Below are 24,361 nucleotides of genomic sequence, written 5' to 3' on the forward strand. Positions count from 1 at the left end.
TCCACTTACCCTCACCTCAGTTTACTGATGACTTTAGTTCAGGAAACTTACTGCTTGTGTTTTATTATCAAGGACAGCTGCAGAGACAATTAATTGAAATCCTGAGAAAGATCGCCTGCTGGTGTCACAGACCCACAGTGCCCACTCTAAGAATGGTTGATAGCAGCATACTCCAGAACTGATTATCTAGAGGCCTGGGTCTCCTTTTTGTTTTCACTATTAGAACAATATGGGTAAACTCAGACCTAGGCCTATGGAAATTGCAGTGTCTGGTGCTGATCAGATCAGCAGCCTTTAGCTTCCCCCTGACTGGTGGTTACCCTGTCCCCGTTAGAAGTACTGTGAGGGAAAAAAAGTGGCATGGTGATTTTAAAAACAATCCATCCCCTATTCATAAAGTTACTGAAGATATGACATGGGAGAGTCATTCTGTCTACTTGAGTTCTGAACTCCTCCTCAGCTGAATTCACCTTTGGATCAGTATTTGTGTGGAATAAAAGGATCTTTAGGCCCTTTTCCCATTTGCAGAGATTATCCACATTCCTCTTCCTCAAATGTCTTCTCTCACCAATTTTCTAATCATGTTTTTTACTAATCCCTGATCCTCCAGTCAAACCACTGGATAATGTCCATCAATAAGTAAATTCTTAGTTGCACATTAGGTCATTTCTCCTTCCAAATAAATGGTATGAAAATGTATATTGTTTGAAGTTCTGCCCACTGTGAAGATTTCCCTTCACAAGTACTTTTCAGGGTTGTCCCAGAAAGGGGTTGTAATCCTGCAGCTGTCCAACTCTGGGTGGTTACAGGATGATGTATAGAGCCATCAGCCAGGGCCTAGTCTTCTCTTCCTCATTTGATGTCAGGGATTGTGATACCTACAGAATTTCTTATTGTACAGGATTGTTTCGGCTATCCTGGGTTTTTGCCTTTCCCTATGAAGTTGACTACCATTCTTTTGAGGTCTGGGAGAATTTTGCTGGGATTTTGATGGACATTGCAATGAATCTGTAGATTGCTTTTGGTAAGATTGCCATTTCTAGGGAGCTGGAGAGATGTCTCACTGGTTAAGAGCATTGACTGCTCTTCCAGAGGTCCTGAGTTAATTCCCAGCAACCATATGTGGCTCACAACCACCGGTAATAAGATCTGGTGCCAACTTCCGTCTGCAGGGATACATGCAGGCAGACCATTGTATACATAATAAATAAATAAATATTTTAAATAAAAAAAAGATTGCCATTTCTACTATTCTAATTCTACCTACCCAAAAGCATGGTGTCTTCTTCAATTTTTTTCTTCGAAGATTTATACTTTTTGTCATACATGTTTTCCACTTATTTGGTTATAGTTACTCTGAGATATTTTATGCTATTTGTGGCTATCATGAAAGGTGATATTTCTCTGATTTCTTTCTCAGCCCTTTTATCATCTGTGTACAGCAGGGCTACTGATTTTTTTTTGAGTTAATCATTAACCATGCTACGTTACTAAAAGTGCTTGTGAGTTGTACAAGTTCCTTAGTATTGTTTTTGGGATTGCTTAAGGACACTGTCATATCATCAGCAAATAGTGAGAGTTTGCCCTCTTCTTTTCTGATGTGTGTCCCCTTGATCTTTTTTCCATGTCTTATTACTCTAGCTAGCATGTCAAGAACTATATTGAATAGATATGAAGAGAGTGGACAACCTTTTTCTTTGGTGTTTTCTTGGCTTTTTTTTTTTTTTGGTTTTTTGAGACAAGCGGGGTTTCTTGGTAGCTTTGGAGCCTGTCCTGAAACTAGCTCTTGTAAACCAGGTTGGTCTAGAACTCACATAGATCAGCCTGCCTTTGCCTTCTAAGTACTGGAATTAAAGGTGGTTGCCACCGCAGCCTGGCTTAGAAGTATTTCTTTCTTTTTTTTTTTCTTTTTTTTGGTTTTTCGAGACAGGGTTTCTCTGTGGGTTTGGAGCCTGTCCTGGAACTAGCTCTTGTAGACCAGGCTGGTCTCGAACTCACAGAGATCCACCTGCCTCTGCCTCCCAAGTGCTGGGATTAAAGGCGTGCGCCACCACCGCCCGTCTAGAAGTATTTCTTTTACATATGAGGGTGCCCTTGTATGTGGGGCATAGATGTTCAGTATTAAGATTTCCTCATGATGGATTTTTCCTGTGACTAATATAAAATGTCCTTCTTTGTCTCTTTTGATTTATTTTAGTTTGAAGTCTATTTTGTTAGATATTAGGATGGCTACACCCACTTTATTCTTAGGTTCATTTGATTGGTATATTTTTCCCAACCCTTTACTCTTAGATGATATCTGTCGTTGAGGTTGTGTTTCTTGTATGCAGAAGAAGGATAGATTCTGGTTTTGTATTCAATCTATTAGCCTGTGCCTTTTTATAGGTGAGTTGAGTCCATTTATATTAAGGGATATTAATGACCAGTGATTGCTATCTCCTGTTAATTTAGTTTTTATTGTTGGTGAGGTTAATTTGTGCATTTTCCCCTTCTTTGGGATTTGCTTCTATGAGATTATCAATTTTTTGTGGTTCTTTTGATATTGTCAACTTCCTTGGGTTGGAGTTTTCCTTCTAGTTAGTATTTTGTGTAGGACTGAGTTTGTGGCTGGATATTGGTTAAATGTGGTTTTGTCATGGAATATCTTGTTTTGTCCTTCTATGGTTGTAAAAGTTTTGCTGGGTATCATCATCTGTGCTTGCATCCATGGTCTCTTAATGTCTGCATAATGCTTGAACACTACCTTCTGGCTTTCATTGTCTCTAATGAAAAGTCAGGTATAATTCTAGCCTAGCTAGCTAGTTCAGTTTCGTTTCCATGGAGCTCATCACCTCTGGCCTGCTCTGGCCTTTGTCCCTAACCCAGTCCTGCTTCTGCAAATGATGCTGGTCTGGATCTGCTCCTGCTCTCATGGAGTTCACTCATTTTACATGGTTGACTATGAACCACTAGTGACTGGGTCAGAGTATCCTTCATTGAATGAACAGCCTCCCAGAGAAGATCATGTACTTGAACAAGTTTCTCTCCTTGGTGGCTTTCGTTCAATTTCCTGTGAACCTTTATTAGGATAAGCCTTTCTGGATGAAATTCCTCATTTTATGTGATGAGTCTCAATACTGTCAACTAATTTCCTGACTTTTTTATCTACTGTGTTGTGGTTGAAATTAATCAGATAACTTCCTAGTCATACTGAAATGCTTTTACCATCATTATAAGCTCGACCACTAAATCGCATTAGATAGAGCAGAAACAGTTGCTATTCAGTGCTCAGGAGTTTGGTAACCTGCAGTTTTAATTGTTTTGTTTGCTTATCTGAGTAACCCTTGTAGTGTGGCTACAAATTCCTGAAAGTAAAGGGGGACATCATTCCAGGCTCTATTTGTTTTTATGTCATTGAGTGATGGCCCTGGAATGTAGGTTTTTTACATGTCAAATGTATGCTGCTGTGCTCAGCTTCATGCATATTTTGAATTTGAAAAGTTGAGAGAGCATATCATTCTCATTCCCAGGATGCCATGGAGTCATGACATTAATACTGCCTGAGCATTCAGAGTCATTGAATCGCGTGTTATGCTTGCTTTGAATTGTTTACTCAATGCGATTATTTTATGTGTCTGCATGGCTATGCACATATGGGTACCTACTCCTCAGAGTGATCAAAGCATCTCAGAAATCCTGAACTTGGAATAATGTATAGTTGTGATCCCCATGTAAGTACTGACAGTTGTGCCCACCTCTATACAAGACCAACAAGAGCTCAGTACTACTCAGCCATGTCTTCAGACCTGTGTTCATTATTTATGCCCAACATTTATTGCTAATATTTTCAACTGTCCATTTGTAACTGTTTTAAACATGAAATTTCCTTTCATAAAATGTTACTGGCATTACAGTTTAAATTAGGGCACTTCAGATGTCTCTGGAAGTTGAATACAGAACTGAAGCGAATGCAACACTCTTTGCAGGAACTTCAGTAAAAACCTCTGGATTCTTCTATTTGATTTGTTTGTTTCACTGATTTTTGCAATTGAGACAGGGTCTTAATGTGTACTTCCACCTGTCTAGGATACGATTCCATAGACTTGGCTGGCATTCACCTCAGAGACAAACATACATACCTCTGCTTTCTGAGTGCTGCACTTAAAGGCATGAGTCAATACACCCAGTTTGTCCATTGTATTTTTCTGCTTTGTAATTAGTATTTCTTCGTACAATTTTTTTTCATGTCTACTATGTCCTGATGATCTGTTTTGTTGTCTCTCTTTGCTAATAGACAGTTCCTTGTAAGGTGATATCCCATTCAAAGGGTACAGAAATGACAGAGATGACTCTCCTATTCAATTTCCTTCTAAAGTGTCTGTCTGTGTCATGAAATAAGAGTGGGGAACACCAGAATTATATGACCATACTGTCAAAGAAGTATACATTTACAATGCTGTCACCATCATGCTTCTCTTATACACATGAATGAAATATTTTAGAGGGCAGTGACCTATGATGATGTGCATATCAGCTTCACTTGGGAAGAGTGGAATTTGCTGGATCCTTCCCAGAAGAATCTCTACAAAGATGTGATGCTGGAGACCTACAGGAACCTCGCTAGTATAGGTAAAAATGAATTTCCTTCTTGTTTCAAAATAAGGGGACAACTTTTCCTTGGTTAATGATGTTCTTCTGTAATTTGATTTAGAAAGAAGAATAATGAGGTGAAAAAAGCAGTCATAGTTCTAAGGTTCTCTTAAGATAGTAACATTATTGCACATTATTTGATAACATAACAGATATTTTCTGATATTATATTTTAGGATACATTTGGGAAGACCATAATAGTGAAGAATATTGTCAATGTTCTAGAAGATATAAAAGGTAATTTTCACATGAAAGCTGATAACAATGCCTCTGGTGAAACTGTGATGTGTCCTGAAAGCTTTAAACAAAAGCAACAGTGTAAAGAAGCACAGCTCTAAGTACATTAATGGTTATTAAATTTTCACAAATCCATATTTCACGTATGTGAATTGCATTTGAATGACATTCTTTTTAAAAGGAAGTCAAGAAAGCAATGGCTAAATAGATATCACCATTTGAGGCACAGCACCATGAGAGCTTTATTGTAGATTTTTGAATCCATTTATTTTCTTGCTACTCTAATAAAAAGGCATACACATTAAAGAGATGATAATATTTTTATACTTATATATATTTGTATGTACATATATATGTATTTGTATAAATAATAATTTGTATATCTGCAAAACTTTCTACTAAACCAATATTCCATTGTAAATTTTGTCTTACTCATATACTTCTTGTGACTCTGCTAAGTTTAGTGAGAGAGAGGCAGAGTCAAGAGTCAAGGGGCTATTGTTGTGGAGAAACCTTAATACCTATACCTATACCACAAGTCTAAGAGGGACAGCAAGTCAATCCTGAGAATTCAATGTGGAAATCTTTTATTTGTTATTCTATACTATGTGTACCATATGTTACTCTTGATACAAGTGTATGAGCATAGAGATAGTGAAATATAGCATACCACTCTCTAAGAACAATTAGAACACAAGCAGTAGTCCCCATGTAGATTATAATTGTTGAATTTGATTCAAGTATACAAGTAATTGGTTTTCTACCATCATTGTTCATACATGAACAAGCTCACACTGCAAAAAAATCCCTAGAGTTCTGGAGCTGTGCAAATACTTCTGGGTGCCCTAGTTCACATAGCAAATGTAATCTCATTCACAGTATAGGAGAATTTATGATTGCAATAAAGTTGGTAAAGCTATGAGTTTATCCTGGTCTCTTCCAATATGTGTAAAATACCATATAGAAAAAAATCTGTAAAGAGGAAAAGGTAAGCCAAGAAAGAAAAGAATTTACCATCAAAGGTATTTTCAGAGTTGCAAGACAACCCCTAATTAAAGAGGAAAATGAGTTTAGACACAGTTATAAAAACTCACGATCTGATTTCTCTTTACAATTAATACATATTATAGCATTAATTCATTCAAATGTGTATGTACAGTATGTGCTGAATGTGGTAAAACTTTTATATGTGCCAATTATCCTTGCAGGATTGAAAGAATTCAAACTCAAGAGAAACTTTCAGTATATATTCAATGTGGTAAACCCTTGACATATGATACTTACCTTAAATGGAATGAAGAAACTCATACTGGAGAGAAAACCTATGAAACTAGTCAATGTAGTAAAGCCTTTTCTTATCACAGTTATGTTCAAATGCATAAAAGAAGACACACTGGAAAGACACCCTATGAATGCAATCAATGTGATAAAGCCTTTGCTCTTTACAGAACTCTTCAAAGTCATAAAAGAATACATACTGGAGAGAAAGCCTATGAATGTAATCAATGTAGTAAGACCTTTGCACGTTACGCTAATCTTCAAAAGCATAAAAGAACACATACTGGAGAGAAACCTTATAAATGTAATCAGTGTGGTAAAGCCTTTGCCCAACTCAGTCATCTTCAAAGTCATGAAAGAACACATAGTGGAGAGAAGCCTTATGAATGTAATCTGTGTGGTAAGGCCTTTGCACAGTACAGTGCTCTTCAAAAGCATAAAAGAACACATACTGGAGAAAAACCCTATGGTTGCAATTACTGTGGTAAGGCCTTTGCACAGTACAGTGCTCTTCAGTACCATAGAAGAACACATACTGGGGAGAAACCCTATGAATGTAATCAGTGTGGTAAGGCCTTTGCAGCTCACAGTAATCTTCAAAACCATAAAAGAACACATACTGGAGAGAAACCCTATGAATGTAATCAGTGTGGTAAGACCTTTGCACGTCATAGTCATCTTCAATTGCATAAAAGAACACATACGGGAGAGAAACCCTATGGATGTAATCAGTGTGGTAAGGCCTTTGCACAACCTAGTCCTCTTCAAAGGCTTAAAAGAACACATACTGGAGAGAAACCCTATGAATGTAATCAGTGTGGTAAGACCTTTGCAGCTCACAGTAATCTTCAAAGTCATAAAAGAACACATAGTGGAGAGAAACCCTATGTATGTAATCAGTGTGGTAAGGACTTTGCAGAGCAGAGTTCTCTTCAAGTGCATAAAAGAACACATACTGGAGAGAAACCCTATGAATGTAATCAGTGTGGTAAGGCCTTTGCAGCTCACAGTAATCTTCAAAAGCATAAAAAAACACATACTGGAAAAAAAACATATAAATGTAATTAGTGTGGTATGGTCTTTGCATATTGTAGTCATCTTCAATTAAATAAAAGAACACATACTGGAGAAAAACCCTATGAATGTAATCAGTGTGGGAAGGCTTTTGCACATCACAGTCATCTTCAAAGGCATAAAAGAACAAGAAAAAGTATGAATGGAATCAGTGCGATAAAGCCTTTTCATTTCTTACTCATCTTCAAATGCATAAAAGTACGTATACTGGAGAGAAACCATGAATGGAATCTGTGTGGTCAATCCTTTGTCACAAGAATCTCCAACTACATAAAATAAACCATCCTGGAGAGAAATTAGGAATTTAATGAGTATATCTTCAAAAGCATGAAAAATACCATACTGCAATGAAACTCTATCAAGGAATTCGGTGTGATAACGTTTTGCAGTTTATACAGGAGTAAAACTTTTGTGTGTGATCAATCTGATAAATTTTTTCCACATTATAATAGTCCTTGGGTACCTGAAGAAGAAACTGAGGGCTCCTTCTTAACTATTTTTCAAGAACTAAAGCTAATACACTTACAGTCATTTAACCAACAACATTTACTCTTCAAAAAAATTGACAGTTTCAATAATCTGTTCAAGCATTAGGATACCTCTTTATTTTGTTTACACTAGCAAAACTGATGGACAAAACCTAATTTTTTAATTTATGACATCCTATGGTTAGAAGAGCCAGGCAAAGAATTATACCCTGGTACTGAAATGAGACCCAAAGGAAAACACTTTGTTCCTGAATCTAGAGTTAGTGAAAGAAACAACATCACCCTTTAAACAGAGCCAAAAGGTAAAAAAAAGAGCCAGTGAAGGAAACATACTCTAGCTCTCAAACCAGAGCCAAAGAAACACACTTCATCCTTGTCCAACTGAGCACAAAATCCAGCCCATCTTTTAGCTTATTCAAGCTCAGGGATTGAAATCCAACTAATTCCTCCCTTCCAAATATCCTTAGGCCTCTGGTTCTAAGAAGCCTTATATGAGCCATTTAGTAGGCAGCTGCCACTTTCTGCTATGGCAGAGGCAACCACACTCCTGGTTTCTTCCTTCCCAAATACATCTCTTGATTGTGATTTGTGTGAAGACCTTGCACCGGGATGGATCAGAAACTCCCTTGTGGAGCTGAACTGAGATACAATTGATACTTATCCTTAAAAACACATTTAGCCCAGAAAGAGGACAGAACAATGGACACCTTTTTTCAGCAACAGAGCTTTCTACCGGGCAACTCTCTTAGAATGGAGCAGATCCCAACTGTGATGGCTCTCTCTCAGAAAGGAACAGGATGGCTGCATCTAGTGGACTGATCTTTCCTTCACAACTGTAGGTGTTGCCTGACTTCATGCAGTAAGGGTACCTTTCCCTCCACAACTGTAACTCTTGCACTATGAATATAAATAAAGTAATCGTTTTAGATTGTATGCTTCTCTTCAATTGCATGGCTTAAGTAATTCAGATATGAATCATGGATGTCTACTTGCTCCTTTTTTGCTGTGATGTAATGACTATTTCAAATTACAGATGCAATTTATTTGGCTCTTGGTTCTATAGGATAAAAGGATCAACATGAAAGTGTCATGACAACAAGTGTCAGACATGGCACCTAAAGCAGGAGCTTAAGAATTCACATCCTTAATCTCCCTCATGGAGCCGAGGATGGGAACTGGAGTTGGTGTCTGGATGTAAATTCTCATAGCTTACTCTCAGTGACATATTTCCTTCCACAGGACAGCATGTCCTAATTCTTCCCAAATAATACCACCAATTTAGGAGGATTATTTTCTCTTACTTCAAGCTTAAATTTTCCTTCTCTTTACACAAACCAATTCATGATTAAAGTTGTTTTAATTGTAATTATGTGATGTGTGTGTGTGTGTGTGTGTAGGTATATGAATTTGCATTCTGTATCCTAGAAAAATTAACACTTTGGATCGTTTTGTAGCAGGAATTACAGGAAGCTGTTAAAAATCTGATCTTAGTCCTGGGAATGAACATTTTTTAGTCACCTAGCCATGACTCTATTGCTGTAAATATGTTAAATTTTATTTATATCACTGGAAGTATAAAATATGTGTAAACTCATAAAGAAGAAATCCCCATCCATGAGAACAATTTGTTAATGACTTTAGACATCACAGTTGTCTTTAGTTTCAAGAAAAAATATTTTGCATGATAGCCTTGAAGGAAGTAAATTACATACCATGTTCACTCCAGACTGATGGTGGAGATCATTCCATTCTGGTTTCTATTTTTAAACATTTGTGGTAGTCAGTAAAGTGCTATATGTGTGGCAAATCCATTTAATGATGTTTATTTTGTAGACCTTATATTCCTTCTATGGCCTTTATTTATCTTCTATTGTGCCTGTACCTAGTGATAGGTGTTAATCTGCTGTAATGTATAGAATGTTGTCCCCATCGTATAATTGTCCCATTGGTTATTGAAATATCAGGCCATGTTTGATTATACTTTTCATGTAAGGGTGGTGGTTTGTTGTTCCTGGTTTTGATTTTCACCTTTTCACAATTCCCTTGCGATTTTGTTGTTTGTTATTCATCTTCCATTGAATGTTAGTAATGATTCAGGGAAACATTTGAACTCATGATGCTCATTTGTCTTGCTCTTGAGTACAAGTCCAAGGACAGATGATGAACACCCAATATGTGCTGTTTTTTTTTCCAAGAGAATTTAAGAGTGTTAAAGTTAAAATGACTGATAAAAGAAATTATAAAAAACATTAAATACCTCATGTGTGTATTCAAAAAAGTATTTTCATTTATTTTTATTTATCTTATATAGATGTAACAAAGTATGATAATCAGCCAATAACTGTGTGTGTAAAAGCATAGCTTGGTGTTCTATAGGGATTGAGGTTAGGTTTATAGTCTGGCACACAACAGTCCTTTCCCATCGTGCCAATTCACGGGTGCTCACATTCCACTTGAAGAAATATTAAAAAGGTAAAATTTATTCATTTTGAGGACTAGACATTTATTTATAACGCTTTCTTAGAACCAAAATTATATGGCATAGAATCGCCTCATTTACTAAAGTTCATTGCTGCGAAGTCTGATGACCTGGGTTCAATCTCTGGGTTATGCAAAATGCTTCTACAAGTTTCTTCATATTTCTTGACTTCAGCAGTTGCACATATACAATCCTCCAACAGCTTATTCATGAATAATTTTTTAAATCTAAAAAAGTGCCATTGAGGTCATTTTATTTCAAATGAATCACTAAGTTTAATCACTAAAACTCACAAAGCAGAAGTAGATCATAGACCCCTGTTAGTTTCCTACCAGTGCTGAATACACATCATGGCACAGGTATATTCATGTTGCACGAGGAGGGTGACCCTTTGTCCTGGCTGCCCAGCTAGCTTACACCCAAAATAACCACACAGAAATTATATTACTTAAATCACTGCCTGGCCCATTATCTCTAGCCCCTTATTGGCTAACTCTCACATCTTGATTTAACCCATTTCTATTAATCTGTTTATCAGCACGAGGTCATGTCTTACCGGGAAAGATTCAGCATGTCTGATTCTGGCAGCACCATGGTGGTTCTCTGACTTTGCTTTCTTCTTCCCAGAATTCAGTTCCATTTTCTCTGCCTACTAAATTCTACCCTATCAACTAGGCCAAGGCAGTTTATTTATTTACCAATGAAAGCAACACACAAACAGAAGGACCTCCTATGCCATATTCACACAGACACACTTCATAAATTTTTAAATGAATGGAATTTACAGTACAAAGAAAATAACCCATTATTTAGAACATATGAAATGATTTGGCCATTTTAATTATAAAATTTCAAGAAATATTTCTATTCTTCAAAACATTGATGCTCCTTTAAAAAACTTATTTTGTTCTTTCTTTCTCTGATTCAATGATAAGTCCTTTAAAAACATATTTAGCTGGACATAGAGGTGCATGGCTATAATCATAACACACAGGAGTGTGGGTGGTACCAATCTCAGTGAGAACAGCTTGTTCCCCATAATAAATTCCTGGCATCTATAGCTATATGGAGATATCCCATGTCAGAAATTCAAAAAGAAAAAGTCTATCTCAATTTATGGAACTTTTCCTATTAAAATCTGGCTGGAGTCAGATTGATTCAGTAAACCTTTTTTATCTTTACTCACCTAAGAGTACTGTGATATCAACTTCATATGGAAAAGCAAAAAAACCAGTATAGCCAAAAACAATCCTATACAAAAAAGAACTTCTAGAAGCATCACAATCCCTAACATCAAATTCTACTACAGAGTTACAGTAGTGAAAACAGCCTGGTATTGCTATAAGAATAAACAAGAGGACCAATGGAACTGAATAGAAGATTCAGATATTAATCCATACACTTTTGAACACCTGATTTTTGACAAAGAAGCAAAAAATATCAAGTGGACAAAAGAAAGCGTATTTAATAAATGGTGCTGGCATACCTGGATATCAACATGTATAAGAATTGAAATAGAACCATATCTATCACCATGCACAAAACTCAAGTCCAAATGGATCAAAGACCTCAACTTAAAGCCAAACACACTGAACCATATATAAGAGAAAGTGGGAAGTACACTTGAGCTCATTGGCACGAGACCACTTTCTAAATAGAACCCAGTATCAAAGACACTGAGCAAAACAATATATGGGACCTCCAAAAACTGAGAAGCTTCTATAAAGCAAAGGAAACAGTCAATAAGAAAAAACGACAGCCTACAGAATCGTAAAAGAACTTCACTAACCCCCACATCAGATGAAGGTCTGATCTCCAAAATATACAAAGAACTCAAGAAATCAGACACCAAAAGATCACATAATCCAACAAAAAAAAAATGGAGTACAGACCTAAACAGAGAACTCTGAAAGACCCTTAAGGAAATGTTCAACATCCTTAGTCATCAGAGAAATGCAAATCAAAACAACTCTGCATTTCCGTCTTACACCTCTAAGAATGCTCCTTGACCAAAGAATGGATAAGGAAAATATGGTACATTAACACAATGGCATACTACTCAGTAGAAAAAAATAATGACATCTTGAACTTTGCAGGAAAATGAATGGAGCTAGAGAAAATTATTTTGAGTGAGGTTAACCCAGACCCAGAAAGACAATTATCTCATGTACTCACTCATAAATGGTTTTTAACATAAAGGAAAGAAAACCAGCCTACAAATCACAATTCCAGAAAACTTAGACAACAATGAGTACACTATGAGAGACTTACATAGATCTGATCTACATTGGAAGTAGAGAAAGACAGGGTCTCCTGATTAAATTGGGAGCATGGAGACCTTGGGGGAGGTCTGAAAGGGGGAGGGGAGAGGCAGGGAGGGGAGCAGAGAGAAATGTAGAGCTCAATAAATTTAATTAAAAAAATAAGCCATTGAGGAGTAAGCAAACCAGCAACATTCTTTCATGGCCTTTGCATCAGTTCCTGCCTTGAATTCTCTTCCTTATTTCACTGATAAATGGACTAGAAGTTGTAAGAAGAAATAAACTCCTTAAGTTTAAAGAAAAATAAGCAATATAGAAATTCCATTTCTGTTCAGTCCATTGAATCTTTGGACCACCATCTAGATGACATTTATATCCTTTAAGTGCTAGGAGACAGAAGAAACAGTGTGGTACCTTCACCTTCAGCATTATACGACATAGGTGGGACCTGGAGAGTTGTCTCAAGAGGACTGATCATTTTGGGTACCCAAATTTGTTTCATAGCACCACATATGATTAGTTAGAACTTTCTGTCATTGAAGGCCCTGAAAATCTGGTGCATTCTTCTGAGCTTCTAGGAAAACAGATATGCAAATGTTGAAAAGACAGGTATGTATTTGACTCTATGTTTTAAATAGGTATTCTTCCTGTGCCTGTTTTCTTCACACACAGTGAATTTCATTTAGATGTTGACATTTGACCAGTGGATATACCAAGGGTATCCCAGGTACCAGTGGTGACCAGAAGATGGTGTCTAATCCCCTGTGACTGGAGATACAGACAGTTGTGGGTGCTGGGTATCAATGTTAGGCCCTGTGCATGAGTCTTCAGTGTTCTAAGTGCTCAGTCTTCTATTCATCCTTATGAAAACATCATTAATAATAGTGAGGTGTGAAAGGCTGATATAATAAATTCATCTTTTCCTCAGCCTTGATGACCCAGAAGAAATAAAAGATAGATAGGACCAGAACCTAACTTAGATTTGATTCTTTTAGAATTTCTGAACATCATGCATGATCAAAAATATAGTTTTGCTTTGTAAATCTCCGTCTGACTAAGAGGTTAGACATGCCTTCTCCTGTCCCATTTTTTTTTTGTTTGCTAGTATTTTTTGTTTTGCTTTGGTTTTCATGACAGGATTTCTTTGTAGTTTTGGATCCTGTCCTGAGACTAGTTCTTGTAGACCAGCCTGGCCATGGAGTCACAGAGATCCCCCTGCCTCTGCCTCCTGAGTTCTGGGATTAAAGACTTGCACCACCACTGCATGGGTTCTCCTATTTTTTAAAAAATTGTTGATAGTATATCCTTGGGCCTAAACCCAAAAGGGACTTCAAGATTACAGCTTATGTGGAATGCAGATCTTTTCCAGGCTGATTCCTCCTTTGAAAATTAACTACTCCAGATGCATGGTGTTATTACAGAGATTTTGTTTATTAAACTTAAGTTTGTGGAATGATTTATGCATAGGAAGGCATATTAATTCTAGAACATCAGTATCTTCAGTTTGTAGAAAAATGTTTCTGAATCCAAATTTCTTAGGTTGGATCATGCAGCCTTGATCCCACTCCATTGTTCCCCGGGGAAATAACCTTGTTCTCATGATTAAACCAAACAAATTATTAGGTTAAGCAACTCAATTACCACTCAGTTATAAAATTACAAATTTCAGTCATTGAGTCAACTGTCCATTTCAGTAATAGAAAAAGGATTTGTGTGTGGAGTGAGGTTTCTGCCTTCAGACCATAATAGGTGGAATAGTTTACTCTGTAGATTATAGGGGAAACACTATAGGCAACAGTTGAGGAGTCAACATTATGAAATAAGACTTGATTGTAGATGGATATGTGATTTTGTTATTTCCCAGCATGTATTAATCCACGGCATGTAAATGAAGTCAGGCCAGATTTCTGTATACAATGTGGGAAGGTTTATTGAGCCAATGAATATGGAATTTCCAAGAATTCACCCTCATATACAGATATGTTCAATCTTGCCGTCATTGTTCCATCCATTAGCTTTAACTGCATGTCAGCTGCCAGGTCTCAGCAGCTAACATAACACATAAGCACAGAGTGAAGTAATATCTTATTAATGCCATTCCGTCTGCCAGGGAATGACTTTCTCTTTGGCAAAGTCAGTGTAACTGTGTGTTTTTTCAGTTATACTGGCTTTTGTTTATAAAAACAATTATGAGTTTCAATTTCTAAATTTGAATTCCTTTAAATTTATCCCAGCTCAAACCTCTTAATCTGTTTCCCATTGTTTCCAAGTCATTAAAATTTTCATTCTTCTCTTCTCAAGTTATGTTGATTATTTATTTCTCTTTAGAGCAATGGCTCCTGTTGATTAGGCTTGCCTTAAACAATGCAGTTGAAAATTCCATTGAACACATAATCCTGCTTCAGCTGCCCAGTGATGGAAAGAAAGTCATGCAACTGCTTCAAGGCTGGGCCTTAACTGGGCAGTGAGAAGGAAAAATAGACCAGTAAATAAGTGTGCTTCTGTGGAAGAATTGAGTTCAAAGCTGGGTGGTGGTGGCGCACACCTTTAATCCCAGCACTCGGGAGGCAGAGGCAGGTGGACTTTTGTGAGTTCGAGACCAGCCTGGTCTACAAGAGCTAGTTCCAGGACAGGCTCCAAAGCCACAGAGAAACCCTGTCTTGAAAAACCAAAAAAAAAAAAAAAAAAAAGAAAAAGAAAAAAAGAATTGAGTTCAATGGCCAATTTAAAGCACGTGCAATTCCAGCAAAAAGGGATAAAGAAGGAGCGTGGAAAGTTCCCTCTTTTGAAAGTAGTGCACATTAGAAATAAGTAGTTAAGTTGATTGATTGAAGTCTGATCCTAATTAATATTATTAATGAAATTCTAGAGTCAGATATTGGGGTAAAGCTGACAGAAGAGAGAAGCAACCCAGCAACCAAATTCACTTTTTAGCTCTCCAAATCCTCAGACCAAATGGTGGATGAGATCCTGTCCCCACCCATTTTCTATTCCTATCTCCATCTCTCAAATGCTGGAAAAGCTATGATAAGCTACTTCCTGTCAGATCCTCTGGTCCACTAGTGGTTATCCCCAGCCTCTAATCTCCAGTCATGCTTTACTCATTGGGACAAACACAAAATACCATATGTCAATTGATAAATGTTCGGGCTGGTCATTTCTAGCATCCACAGACCAGGGAATCGAGAAACTGGATAAAGAATGGAACTTATTATGAAGCCAAATTCCAGAAGATACACTAGTTTGACCAAAATATAACAGGACAAAATGGTATGGCCCTGCCAAAAATAACCATTATTTTACAGGTTTATGATGAATATCCTGAGAGAAAATGACAGACTAAAACTTGGTGTGATCTAATATAAATCTTTCGACTCTGGAGCATATAGCCATAAAACCTATTTCAACTTTTTAAAATAATTTTTGGGGATAACAATTGCTTAATTTCCATCTTCTTTATTCTTTTTCTAAGCCTTTCCAATGACTTTTCATCATTTTCTAATTCATGGCCTCCTTTTGCTTTAACAGCAGTTACTGTTTAACTGTGACTTTTGTTGGACAGCAGAATTTATGAGTTGTGCTGCAGAGGGTTGTCTGCTCTGGACATTGAGTGTGTAATAGAATATGCACACAAGGGACACTGCATCTTGGAGGAGGAACAGGAAGTGCCTTGAAAGACTGGAAGAGTTTCTAATAAAATATAAATTTCTTTGATGAGAGTCTTGTCTTCCCCTAGGACGGGAAGGCCATAGCTGGGAAGGCCTGTGCAGTCTAATCTTTTATCTCTGCTCATCTAGTAGAGGAGCTGTTATTATCCTGAGGCCCAGCAGGGTGGTTCTAAGGGACACCATTGGGAGGTAGATTTGGGGATTTTTCTTGTTTTCTCCTCCTATGATGCTCTGGGGGAAATGTGAGGGCAGTCAAAAGCCATGCCATGGTAAGTGGAGGTGTATTGCCTTCTGAAAAGGAGGAGCAGGTTGGCTGAGCTGTCAGAGCTTCTGGGAGTTTGATGGATCATGAGACAGCCTGTGGTTCTGTTCGTTCATGTTTTGACCTAAGCCATGCACCCAGAACTCTAAACATCCTTGAGTGCACATCTGGAAAATAATGTACAGAGACATAGAAAGAAGACTGCAGTATAGTATAGTATAGTATAGTATAGTATAGTATAGTATAGTATAGTATAGACAAAGAATACATTGTTACTTTCACCTAAAATTTCTACATGTGGTATGATTTAAATGGGAAAACAGTGAAAATAATGCACATCCAGAATTTAAAAATGAATCTGAATGTGGCACAAGATTGTGTAGTATCATAGAAAATAAACTGATAGCAGTAGTTTGAGATTTCCCACAGTTATCAATTATAATTAAATAACAGCATGTTGCATTGTTAGAGTTGATGAAAAATTACACATATTTAGTGTATGTATCCTGATGCATTTTGCATATATTACACACATGGGACAGCACCATTACCACAGGGGACACAGTAAACTGTCATGCCCAGGTATTCTTTTTATATCCATGTGTTTATGTGTGTCCACAATATACGGAGTACTCATAAAATGACATAAAATTACTATAGTTCCCAGCAATCTCCTTGATATAGTTCCCATATTATTGAAATTAGAATTAAGATGTATTGGATTCTCATGCTTATGGCAGGTATATTTATTGTGGCCTAAATATAAAAACAACCTAAGTGTTCACTTATAGATGAAAAGTGGTGTGCCTCAAGAGGCCACTGTGCCAGGAAATAAATGAAGACAATTATCAATGGCCAAAACTTATGCATTCATAAAGGACTGTCACAGTCAGTACTGTGTCTGTCATAAAACCCCACACAGAAATATTAGGAGATTTCAATACGCCACTCTCCCCCAATGGACACGTCATCCAGACAGGAACTTAACAGAGAAATAAGACAACTAACAGATGTCATGATTCAAATGGACATAACAGACATCTACAGACATTCCTCCCAAACACAAAAGAATATACATTCTTCTCAGTACCTCATGGACCTTCTCTAAAATTGACCCATACATGGTAATAAAGCAAACCTCAACAGACACAAAAAATTGGAACCACCATCGGTGTCTTATCAGATACCTATGGTTTTTTTTAACTTCAACTCAATTTTATGTGCACAAGAGTTGAAAAATCTGAGCCACCTTAAAGAGAAAGTGATTCTAAAATTTATAAAACCTATAAATAATCAGAGGCCAAACCACTATATTAAAACAGATTCTTTTTTTTTTTTTTCGAGACAAGGTTTCTCTGTGGTTTTGGAGCCTGTCCTGGAACTAGCTCTTGTAGACCAGGCTGGTCTCGAACTCACAGAGATCCGCCTGCCTCTGCCTCCCAAGTGCTGGGATTACAGGCGTTAAAACAGATTCTTAGCAAGGAAAAATCTTGCAGTTTAAACATATGCTCGTATCCATTTTAGATACAGACAAAGCTCACTCTTTAAAGTGGCTCCACCTTGGCAGATACACACATCTGTAATGAGGCACACCTGCTGTGTTGTCTTTCAGCGAAAACACCCAGGCTGGTTCACAAAGCTCTGATGGCATCCGGCTCCTCTTATCACAGAAGACACGCCCCCATCTGAAAACTAACTTAGTTTAGATTTCTATCCCTTCACATCAATGCCTTGGGAAATTATACCCAGTGAACAAGAGCAACAAAACCATTTCTGTGACAGCACAAATTATTTCGTTTAAAAAACTGCAAATCCCTATGCATGCATCAACAACTGGGTCAGACAATTGGCCAAAAGCAACGACTTTACATAGTAAACCAGATTTTACAGATGAAAGGTTTCTGCAAATCAGGCTGAGTTAAATAACTGCACATCATTCCTCTATACAGATTCTGGCTTTCTCTTTAGCGTGCGGATGCTCTGAGTGGGATGGGAATGAGCTCCCCGATACTCAAGAATGAAGTCTTGGAACACTTCTAAAGAGTTGCTGGTTGGTTGCCACCACCTTATCAAAAGTACTGGTTACTGAGTAAAAAATGTTTTCAGTCTAAATTACAGTAAACATGAAAGCTCCGCAGTTTAAACCCAATGTAAATCAACCATATCCAATTATCAAATTAAAACCAAAAGAAAAATGACTCCTGGAAGCTGAAAGCAAGACTATCTTCAAACATTACCAATGAGTATTTTAGACCTTTTCCATTCCTGTTTTGACTTATTTACTTATTGACATATGTTTTTGTAGTCAGGGACTCTTGTTTTCAACTTCACAGAAGTTCAAGTCTATAAGAGGCTGCAGCTCACGTAGAGACCATGCACATCAGTTGCTTATTAAAAATATCAGGTACAGACAAGCTGAGTGAGTGGTCAAATAGGGTTTGCTATTCTCACAAATTAGGTATAATGGTGAAAGCATTAGCAAGGATATCTAAAGCTCTTGCTCCAACTCTGGCTTCTTTTTTCTTTTTCTTTCTTTTTTTTTTTTTTGTATCCCAAAAGTTTATTTTATTGGTATCTGACAAAGGCAGAGCCTTGGGCAGAGGTAGGAACCAGCCTCTTACTCTCCTCCATCAGTCTCTGAGACTCCACCCAGCAGACACTCCCACTTCACCAAGCCTCAGAGAAAGTGAAATGACTCAAGGGCCGGATGTGCTGCTTTCACGGGAGTCTGCTGATGCTGAGACAGAGGGCAGGGAGCATCTGGAGTTCCGCCTGTTTAGTTCCACGAAAACAAGCACGGGCCAGAAGAAGAGAGAAGACACCGTGGGCTGCACCTAGCTAGGTCTTTATTGCTGTGTCTCTGGATTTGTAGGCCACTCCCCGACTTTTCAGCTCCCGAACAATTTCTTGGGGCAGGCGACCAGTGACTGACACAGCATATACACCTGGCTTAAAGTTACTGACTCGCTGCCACTTGGAGACCCAGCTGTCTTCTGGGCTCATCATCGCGATGATCCCATCGAATGAGGAGCTGGTGCAGTCATACACCATCTCTCGGTTGCCCTTCATTTGCAGGTATGCTTCGCAATTGTCACAGCCGTCATATTCAAACTGGTCTTGACTAACGAGCACAGCAAACAAGCCCGCAGATGCCGCAGGTCTTTCGGCACCGTCTCCAGGGCCATCCTCACCCCAACTCTGGCTTCTGAGGCAGATAATAAACACATCAATTAATAGTAGCTGAAGTACAGTTTTTTAAAAAAAATCTTTTAAAATCAATAACCAAGTGTCTTGTTTTTAAGTTATTATCTTTTGTGTGTCGGTTCCACCAATGAAAGTCATTTGGCTTGTACTTTAATTCTTCCATATGAAAATATGTTTGAGGAGGACAATGATGGAGGCTCAGATCACACTGCACCTCTGTAATCTTCCAACACGAATATACATCATACCAAAGTGTCTTGATCCACAGTGCACCTTTTTCCAAAGGAGTTCCAGCGGGCAGCTGATATGTCACCACTATGGAGAATTCTAACTGGAGACTGCAATTCTCAGCATGTGGCACCAGGGAACATGGAAAAATAGGGTAGTTGAGATTGTTAAAGAAGATTCTAAAACAGTTCAGGAAATCATGCATATGCATTTACAGTCCATGTGAGAGTGACCTTTGGTAACTGCAAAGTGACTGAGCCATGGCTTGCTTCAGAAGCATCAACATGAAGAGGCAAGAGTGCTGCGAGCCTTCTGTTGTTTGCTGTCTTATCGCTTGGTGGCCATCTGGTGGTATTTTGTATTGAATAAGAGATGCTGTGCTTCATGGACCTTAGAAATTCAATTCCTTTGTTTGGAGGTTGGCTGTTGGGTCAAAGTTGTAAGTACCTCTTTCTGTTGCTTCAGGAATGAAGCTGGACTCTTCATTAATATCATCACCAGAGAAATATTGATCTATGATTTTAAATGCTAATTTATATATGTCTTCATTTTCATGTTGCTGCAAAACTTCAGTTTTCTCCAAACCTCCACATTCTTCTGTTATTTCGGCTATTGTGCTTGCTTCATCACCAGCCATTATCTGGATGTCTTTAAGACCAACCAGAACCACCTGAACCCCTGAGAGTCTTGCACTGACTGTGGTGGTATTACATTCTGCTGTACAAGGTACTCCAGTTCATCTTTTCTGCCACTTATTGTTAAGTTGGTAATTGCCCAAGCACCTTCCTTTTGTGTTGCGAAGTCCCCCTTAGCAAGCTGGTGAATGATTATGGGGATTAACCCGGAATCTATTACTGCTTGAACTTGCCGCTGATTGCCTGCTGTTATATTGGAAAAGAGCGACACTGCTTCCTTATTTATTTTCTCTTTCGGGTGTGATAAGAGGTTTTGGAAGTGGGACAGGACATGGCAGTTAAGAACCACCTGGGTCTGCTCTTCTATGCCGGTCAACATGTTCCCAGTTGCAATGACTGCTGCTGTTTGAACTTTCACTTCCCGGTGGCTCAGAGGGGGCACAAGGAATGGTACAACGCCCTAATCAATAATCATCTGTATCTGCTCATTTCCTCCATCTGTCAGGTATGACAGAGGCCAACCAGTGTCTACAATAATATTTATGTCTGTGTGGTATATGAGAACACATAAAACTGGCAAAATCTCCTGTCTCCATAGGCGGTGGGGGGGGGGAGGTCCTTATTCCTGCAGAGATTGACAATGACCCATGTTCCGAAGGAAGGTGATGGGAATGAAGGGACTGATGAAGGGCAGAAGAGGTTTCACAGCTTCCAGTGACATGACATAATCTCTACATTGACGACCATCACCTAAAATGTTTCCCAAAGCCCACATCTCTTGTTCACAGACATTCTGATGTGGGGAATGGAGGAGTCTCGGAAAAAGGGGCACTGTATTACATTGTACAGCAGCTTGAGTCTGTGCAGAGGTTCCTGATGCTATGTCAGTTAGTGCCCAAGCAGCTTCAAACTGTAATGAAGGACTATCATCCCTAACTAGACATTTGACTAGAATTGGTAAAATTCCAGATTTTATTAGGGCATCAATTGGTGGATTTCTGTCACGCGATAATAGTTTCCTTGCTGCCTGGACTGGGCTAGACTGGACTACAGGGTTATCACTTGTAGCATTCTGCAATATAGCTTTTAGTGTTACGTTTTGTGCTTTAAAATCAGCATCGACATCTGAATGTTCTAAGCTTTCTTCCTGGGGAACACATTTCTCTTTTTCAGTAAGTGTTCATCTCTTTTGTTCTTCCCCAGTTCAACTGTCGCTTCATTTCTGTGTCTTTGCATTGTCGCCACATCGCGGCTTTTGCTCTTGACGCTCTCGATGCGATGGTTCTCCAAGCCGGGGCTCTGGAACGCGGCTGCAAGAGTCTCCAGTGGCAGCTGTTCCTTCGGCGGCAGCGGCGGCGAGACGAGAGGGAGGGGACAGAGGGGGAGGAGCCCGCGCTCCGTGACACCCGGAGCGCGAGGTGGCCGCGGCGCCGGGACGGTGCTGAGGAGCATCACTTGTCGGGAGAGGCCGGGGGTACTGGGCTGCTGCTGGCTGTCGCGGTGACCCTGCCCTCATCGCACCGAAGGGCCTCCCCACGGCCACTAGTCAAGTGCTAGAAACGGAGCCAGACCTAGCAGCTTTTCCTGCCACCCGTGACTTGGGGCGGTGGGTGGAAACTACAGTTCCCAGCATGCCCTGCGCTGGTTTCCAGATCGCCACACTTTAAAGTTAGAATTTGACAACAATACTAATCTCAGAAAGTCTGCGAACTCTTGGAAAGTGAACAGTGCCCAATTGAATCACAACTGCTTCAAGGAAGAAATAAAGAAAAAAAATTAAAGACTTTCTAGAATTCAATGAAAATGAAGGCACAACATACCCAAACATACGGGACACTGTGAAAGCAGTGCTGTGAAGAAAGTTCATAGCACTAAGTGCCTGCATAAAGAAAGTGGGGAAATCTCACACTAGTGAGTTAACAGCACACCTGAAAGCTCCAGAACAAAAGAAGCAGACTCACCCTGGATGAGTAGATGACAGGAAATAATCAAATTTAGAGGTGAAGTCAATAAAATAGAAGCAAGGAAAACAATACAAAAAAATCAATGAATGTAACAAAGAGCTGAGTCTTTGAGAAAAATCAAGAAGATAGACACACCCTTATCCAAATTAATGAAAAGGCAGAGAGAGAACATCCAAATTAACAAAGGCATAAACAAAAAGGCAGACATAACAACAGACACTGAGGAAATCCAGAGAAACTTTAGGTCATACTACAAAAAACTATACTCCACAAAATTGGAACATGTAAAGTAAATGGACAGTTCTCTGGATAGGCGCCACATATCAAAATTAAATCAAGACCATGTGAACAATTTAAATAGACCTATAACCTGCAAGAAAACTGAAGATGACCTCAAAAGCCTAACTCATTGCCCCCCCCCCAAAAAAAATCCCACGGTGGACGGTTTCAGAGCAGAATCCTACTAGAACTCTATAGAAGAGTTAACGCCTATAGTCCTCAAATATAGTCCTGGCTTGGAATAGAGAGGAATATATTGTGGGAGGGGACAGTAACCCACGGCATTCAATCTGGGTATTCCTGGAGACAGGATCTTGCTCACTTTGGTCTGAGGATTCAGTAAACATAAAAGATCTTTATAATGTTTGACTCCTTTATTTCTCTAATCTTGTAGCATTTACCTCAATATCTGACTCTGTCTTTTTATAATTTAGATCAATTAGACTTTGCGCTACAGTGATATGTAAATAAATTTCATAAACCATGTAGGGCCCATGGGTCTACCCCTGATCCTGTGGTTCATCTTGAGCATAGTTTCTGGCCAACCAGCTAAAACATCCTGCTTGTTCCTGTGCTCCCTCTGCCTCACCTGGTGGTTAGCTATAGGGCAATTGTTAGAAAAAAGAAAGAATGAAATTCTCTACAGTGATGTTACAAGCTTGAGACAGACAACAAGCCAGGGCTAGTTAAAATGGACTCCTTGTCTCATATGGAAGCAGCTCTGGCCTTCTGCCTAGTCACCCTGCTCAGAGCAAAAGCTGCTTTGTTCTGAGATTAATAGAGATCATCATAACCATTCACCCAGGAGCACTGTATAGAGGGCTGTTAGGTGACTTTTCCTTGAAGTCTTCTGGTTTTGTATTCTCTATCTTTTATGTTCAGACTTCCTAAGTAAAATCCCCATGCTTCCTTTGTTGAGGAAAAACACTGTTTTGAAAATAACTCCCATGCATTTTGTGCCTCCTACAGGCAAGATTTTTTTCTCATTTCTTCTGTCTTGGCTGTTGAGATGGCTATTTTTCATACTCAAACTGATTACCTCTGGGATTAACTAATATATAAAGAATTGATTATACCTGAGAGAGATTTTACTTAAAGGTTTTGAAGTGGGAAAATCCTCCATTAATCTGTATAGTTTGAGATAATAGGACCCACCTTTAGCTGCTTGGTGTCAGTGCACACTTTTAACACCATCACTTCAGAGGCAGAGGCAGTGGGATTTTCTGAGTTTGAGACTAGTCTGGCCTACAGATTGAGATTCAAAACTACACAGAAAAATCCTGTCTTGAAATCTGAAAAAAAAATCTGATTCAAACAAAGTCTATGACCCAACTTTAACCAACATCTCCCATCCTGGCAGCAGCAGTCACATATAAAGTATATTGAAGAAGAAAAGTCTCTGGTTTTGCCTTCTTGCTCTAGCTCTGGCTACCAAGCTCATTTTTTTACTAGCTTTAGAGCCTACTTTCTTGTAATTTTGGTGTATACTTAAAACCAGCTGAGACATTGTACATCATGGGCTGAACAACTATTGGATTCTTCACTTGATCTTAGACAAAAGGCAGAGAATCAGTCTCCTGCATTCTTCATTGCCATTGGTAGGCAACTATTTTTAGATGACCTGAACCGCAGCTTGTAAAACATTCTAATAAGCCCACTTTCTACATACATAGTG

General features: G+C 38.6%; 1 protein-coding gene and 2 pseudogenes across 5 annotated transcripts in view; 1 reads left to right on the forward strand and 2 right to left on the reverse strand.

Moving 5' to 3' along the window:
• Window positions 1–15,852, forward strand: part of LOC142839872 (zinc finger protein 120-like) — a 31,680-nt gene extending 15,828 nt beyond the window's left edge. For 2 of the 5 annotated variants that reach the window (XM_075956254.1, XM_075956253.1), the window contains exons 2-4: window positions 4,482–4,608; window positions 4,806–4,866; window positions 6,075–8,639. In XM_075956254.1, coding sequence (XP_075812369.1) covers window positions 4,482–4,608; window positions 4,806–4,866; window positions 6,075–7,212 — 1,326 coding nt within the window. In that variant the 3' untranslated portion in view covers window positions 7,213–8,639. Of the gene's footprint in view, window positions 1–4,481; window positions 4,609–4,805; window positions 4,867–6,074; window positions 8,640–8,769; window positions 12,465–15,751 lie in introns of those variants that run through there. The other 3 variants (XR_012908848.1, XM_075956256.1, XM_075956255.1) reach the window with 3 other exon arrangements.
• Window positions 15,853–18,911: 3,059 nt separating this feature from the next.
• LOC142839710 (transcription elongation factor SPT4-A-like) lies at window positions 18,912–19,562 on the reverse strand (annotated as a pseudogene).
• Window positions 19,563–20,169: 607 nt separating this feature from the next.
• Window positions 20,170–21,966, reverse strand: LOC142839871 (importin subunit alpha-4 pseudogene; annotated as a pseudogene).
• Window positions 21,967–24,361: the final 2,395 nt, after the last annotated feature.

Source organism: Microtus pennsylvanicus, chromosome 22, assembly GCF_037038515.1.
Source record: "Microtus pennsylvanicus isolate mMicPen1 chromosome 22, mMicPen1.hap1, whole genome shotgun sequence".
Taxonomy (NCBI): Eukaryota; Metazoa; Chordata; class Mammalia; order Rodentia; family Cricetidae; genus Microtus; species Microtus pennsylvanicus.